This window comes from Fulmarus glacialis, unplaced genomic scaffold (genome assembly GCF_000690835.1).
Source record: "Fulmarus glacialis isolate BGI_N327 unplaced genomic scaffold, ASM69083v1 scaffold10781, whole genome shotgun sequence".
In the NCBI taxonomy this organism is placed as follows: domain Eukaryota; kingdom Metazoa; phylum Chordata; class Aves; order Procellariiformes; family Procellariidae; genus Fulmarus; species Fulmarus glacialis.
The window spans coordinates 56037-61784 of record NW_009193498.1 but is presented as its reverse complement, the minus strand read 5'-3'; the positions used below and the strand labels follow the sequence as shown (position 1 = coordinate 61784).

General features: G+C 35.4%; 1 protein-coding gene across 1 annotated transcript in view; it reads left to right on the top strand.

The window, feature by feature from the left end:
* PPARG (peroxisome proliferator-activated receptor gamma) overlaps positions 1 to 5748 on the top strand; it is a 26612-nt gene that overhangs the window by 2953 nt on the left and 17911 nt on the right. Inside the window, exon 3 of the mRNA XM_009587474.1 lies at positions 1504 to 1642. Within this exon, the coding sequence (XP_009585769.1) occupies positions 1504 to 1642 (139 nt within the window). The remainder of the gene's footprint in view (positions 1 to 1503; positions 1643 to 5748) is intronic.

The following is a 5748-nucleotide window of genomic DNA, read 5'->3' as shown; positions in this document are numbered from 1 at the left end:
AGGTCACTTGCAGAACCTGAATTCACAGAATGCAGCAAAAGCAGACTCAGACCCAACTCCAAAGATCAATACTCTGAGCAATTTAAAATTGAGACTCTGTTATTCTGATTGATTAGAGTTTCTTTACCCAATTTACACATTTCTAGGTGACTACAAAAAAGTCTAATGGTATTAAAGAATGTGGCTTTCTACTTTAAAACTCCACTGGCTTTTTTTTTATGTTAGTGATATTTAGTGTTTATAACACATAAAGAACAAATGAATGGTGTAAAAATTTACCATCCTCAAGAATGAGAAAAGAAATGCCAGAGAAATTAATAATTCATTGAGTTAAAAGAAAAATATTAGAGTTTAATGTGAAATTCCCATTTTTATTATTTTCAGTATCTTGAGGAAAATACTAATAGGAAAGATCCAATGCAGAGTTTAAATAAAATTTGTAGCACTGAATTAGGAACACACATAAAGCAATAAGTATGGTGTTGATTACTTAAATTACAGTGAATTATATAAATAAGAGTTGGCATTATGCTTTTATTGTTATTATTTGCTGTGAGGAAAAATTAATTGTTACAAGGAACAAATGATGATAAATTTGGATAAACTTTATTAATTGATTACGTGTGATCTGAGAAAGCATCTTTAAATTGTAAAAAGACAGAATTGTAAATTTTCATAATAATTTCTCTCTTTATAAGACTTCATAAGACTTCTGTGCAATAATTTCCATGAGTTTGGCACCAAGCTTTTGGATTTTTCACATGCCAATGTATTTTGCAAAATTGTAATATCCAAACAATGGAGATAAACTAGAAAATAGAACCCAGAAATAAATATTGCAAAGTTAGTTCAGCACTTTGCAAAAACAAAGAAATAGAATAGATGAGAGAATATAAGTTCTCTTTAAGTACTCAGGCTCAAAAAGGAAAATAAATATTTGAACTAGAATAAAAAAATACTTAGTTGGGAAAGAAAATTTAAACAAACAGATAACCCATAACCTTTTTTATTTACTTGAGATCAAACTGCTGTTGGCAGAATTTTTGGTTTGTTGTGATTTATAAAAAAAATTTTTACATTGATCGTGAACTTCAAATTTTGAAAATTTCATGTTCACTTTATAACAAATTGTCCCATGAGCAGTGGAACAAATGGAGCTTCACTTCCTTTGGCATAGTGTTCTTCATGCTCAGCACCTCTGTAGAGCTCTCAACTTATGTCCCTAGTGTCCTTTAAACCCCATTGATTCCCCTAAGTTTCCCCAGCTATTTGAGATTTTTACCCCTCTATCAAACTAGGTTGAAAATGGCTAATAAGATAAGAATAGGAGCACGCTGATAAGCAGACAGTATGATCACATGAGCCTTGCTTCCTTTGGAAATCTGTCTAAAACAAAGTTAGGTTCAGTGTGTATACAGTAAGATGCTTTGTATGTATAGAGAAGTGAAACAATGACACTGGCAGTTTCTTGCATCCTTTTTCATGTTTTTATGTTTACTCCAGGGCTTTTTCCGAAGAACAATCAGATTAAAGCTCATTTATGACAGGTGTGATCTTAATTGCCGCATCCATAAAAAAAGCAGAAATAAATGTCAATACTGCAGATTTCAGAAATGCCTCGCTGTTGGAATGTCACATAATGGTAAGTGCACATAGCATATTTAAAACAATAATGTTTCATCTGAAAAATAACATCAAACATGAATATGATTACTGACCATGCTGCTTTAACATCTAGAGTCTTCTGTTTCTTTACACTAGGCAGTTTAGAAATACGTATCAGAAAGATTGCCTCTGAGTTTAGGAGACTATGTATATGATTGGAGATTACTTTCAATATAAAAATCAGATAGGTAGAGATCTGTACTTATCGATATAATACATAATATAACATATGAGTTGGTTTTACTCTCCATCATTCTTGCTCATTACACTGTTGGTTGTTCTTCCTGAACATATTCCTAGTGTAATTGTTATTTTTCAGTTCATTGTCTTATTTTCTGACAAGACTCTTTTGCATACTGAAGCTCAATATCCATTTCCTGTAAGCAGAAAACTTAATTTAATTATGAAAAATGGACTAGAGAATTTACTGAAACTTTGTGAATAAGAACAACTTGAATTTGATGCATAGGACACTTATCGAGGACTGTTAGCATCACTAAGTTAACACTTCCTCATACTAGAACACATACTTTAAATGAATGGGCCAGACCCTGTAGTGTTTTAAAAGAACTGTCCTCCTCCTTCCTAGGATACCCACATCTGGGCATAGATTCCAATGTGTGGTAAGTAGGAGTGTAGTGTTTCTTAGCATGCCCATTCAGCTGTGAGCCTCTCATCATACAGTGTGTATAGCTGTGATTCCTGTGTAACATGCACTGTCTGACCTCTCCACCATTCAGAGGTGAATATCCCTTCCCATCTGTGAACTGTAAGCAGCGTTTCCATTTTTAATATGTTGTAGTCTTAGATTGCAAAGGTGTTCGCAATTGTGTATGGTTCTGTGATTGCCTTCTTTACAGTAAGTAAGCAGATAGCATTAAGCATATCACGACACTGATCTCTTGCATAGAATTTAGAAGAAAGTCCCTCTGAACTTTAAAATTAACATATCAATTCATGTGGAAATACTTACGAATGTTTGGACAGAAAGACATAATGAAGATTCTTTGCTGCCTTGCTTTGGCAAAGTTGAGTAAAAACAGGAATTAAATGTCATAACATAGAGACTTATGTAATTCTAAGGGTAAAGAATTGCAAACATGACTGGGAAAATAATTTCTCTGTGGTTTTTTTAGAACTTCCATTATTTTCGATATAAAAAATGAGTGTACTGTCCCCAAGAGGAAAGCTTAACTGTGGTTTGCGAAGTTAATACATGCAGTGAATGTAAATTGGTATGGGAAATGTTTTGCTAATAGAAAATATGGTTTTCAAGTTCCTGGGATGCAACAGTAATGCTTAAAAATAAATCTAATTTTGAAAAGCTACTGTGGGTATTTTTTTAGTAATTCAGGAGGTTTTATTATTATTATTTTCAAGGTGCGTGCCAAATTCTCTCATAACCTAGCAACACTGCTTCCAATTATGTCAATGGGAACCATGTGCAGTTCTATCAAGAAGAGGAAGGCCAAGACTGTTCTCTCTGGCTTACTAACATAAAGGGCCCAAGAAATATTTTTAAAATTAACATTTCACCTGCCATTTTTTCCAAGGCAGAAGCAGTGACACCAGCAGGAGCCATGGTTATTGGGGTTGGGGAGAGGCATAGAGAGGAGGGGGAAAGGGCAAAGCCATTTGTCCCAGGGCTTGAAGGAACGCTTTCATTTGCTCTCACCATGAGCTCACCTAATAGGGAGTTAGTAGTGTTTATATTCAAGTATTGGCTTCTACATTTGCCCCTTTTGCCCACTCTGGTTACATTACATTTCATGAAACAACACCCTCCTTCCTCCATCATTTCTAAACAAACAAATTTATAAAAAAGAACTAAATTTCACCTTTGAAGACATGGGCCTATATAAAGAAACGTGCAGAAATGCAACACTGGATGTTGTCAGTGACACTGAGACACATTTTTATGTTACGTCTACAGATTAAAGTTCATCCATTTGGGTAGTGAAATTACCTGAATTTTAAATGCTTGGAATCAGAATGTGGATTATTTGTGCTTGAGGGTTCCAATCTATGACTGTCTTTGCACGGATATATTATTGCAAAATGAATAGGGCACTTACAAAAACAGGGAATGCAAGGAGACACTTAGCAGCTACAGCCACATTTTTTCACGTATAAATGCTACATACCACTTGGCTGAAGGTTAAAAAAGACAGTAGTGTTCTCATGCTTTGAATATTGTTTTCCTTTCCTTCTCTAGCCACAGTGCTGCTCTGTGTTTAACCCTTAACTGCTCAAATTGTATTCTGAAATACCACTAAGCAGAAGCTTGGTTCTTTTATTTTAGAAATTTCATTACTTTTTTCTCTTCTACTAAAAGTACTATTTATATAAAACCAACTACTGTAAAGGGAAAAAGAGCACACATGGCAATATGTCTTTATTATCAGTTCTGGGAGCAGTGAATTGCTCAGTCTGGGCACGTGCCTCCTGTAACCTCAGACAGGTATCTGCCCTGGCTCTGTCTTGTGCTTTCTAGTGTAAGAAACTGTGTTTATAGTCTACTTGGGGACTTATTTATAGTCAGAAATAATCTAGACAATCAGAAGAGTAGAGTGCTATACAGAATAGTCTATAAGCAATTGTCGTGACTTCTCCAAGCCATAAAATGTGACATAAGAATAAATATTCTAGTTTTACCACAGAAAGGCAAAGAATATAATGTAGCATGTAATATCTTACTATAGTCACTATTGGTTTTATATTACTGACATTTGGAGAATACTGTAAATGCAAGTAAAAGAAATAACTGCCAAAGGAAAGAGAGAGAAATCATACATTCCAGCTGCAGGCACGAGCCCAAACTTGCACAATTACTGTGAAAGAAATTGCCATCTGAACCCCTTCCGCCCTTGCAGCATGAGCAGCAAGCCGTATTTCCAGATCTCTTATACCAGTTCACTGGCTTGTCCCTGCCGTTCCCGTCCCTACAGATCCTGCCTTGATCCACTTCCCAGGCTCCCAGGAGATAAGGAAGCTGGGCCTGCTGTGAGGGTAGATGGAGGAGAGAGAAGATAGAGTAGCAAGGAGGATAAGTGATCCAGGGAAATAGAAGATGAGGTCAGGGTCACAGGAGGGAGGTGGAGAAAGAAGCAGAAAAGGGAGAAGATCATGCCACCCATCCTTGACATTTTCCTCAACTACCAGAAATGCTGTGATCTCTTATCCACCCTGTGAACTCTCCTTTTTCACCCTAACCTCTGTAAGTATCACCAATCCCTCCTAATTCTCCTCTCATGCAAAATCCCACTTTCCAAATTCCTTCCGTAAACCTCCTGGTGCCTGACCTCTCCCTGACTTTTGTCTCAGTCCCCTGAAAATGACAATGACAATGACTTCTCCAAAAGGAAACTACTAGGCTAGTACCACAAAATTGAATTTTGGCCCCAATTTTGCCTGCAATGCTAATAAACATTGAACAGAATCTGCTGCAACTAATATAATATTTATAAAATATATTCTAAACATTAAAAAAAAATTTTAAAACTATCCTTTTGCCTATCAAATTATAAGATAGGAAAGTTTGGTTCACAACTCTCTAACTTTATGTTGTTAATGTTATGTTACTATATTTAAAATATACTTTTGGGTCCTGATCACCTTTTGTTTAGGAAACTTTATTCTCATAATTCATTAGTTATATCAGAAATCTTCCAAGACACATATTTTCATGAAATAGGGACAGTGTTTAAAAGTGGATCATGAAAGATCCACTGCTATTAACCCATCCTACAAATACACATTTAGAAAGAAACGAGCACATGTGGAAATGATAGATTGCTAATAAATATACAATCCATACAAAAATAAACAAACTTTGAGATTCTTGAGGGATTTCATTATTGCCGAATTATTTTATGTAAATGTCTGATATTATGATGGCAGGCAACAAGATACACCCTAAGGATTTATATAGTACAGAAAAGAGTAAGATCTCACTTCCATTCTTAGTGAAGTCAATTCATGTACTTAGAAGAAGACTTGGTCCTATCTGCTAAATGCAAACTCTGCTGATATTAGTGCCTGTTTTGCTGAATTGATAGACAGGTGATCTGATAGCTGGCAATC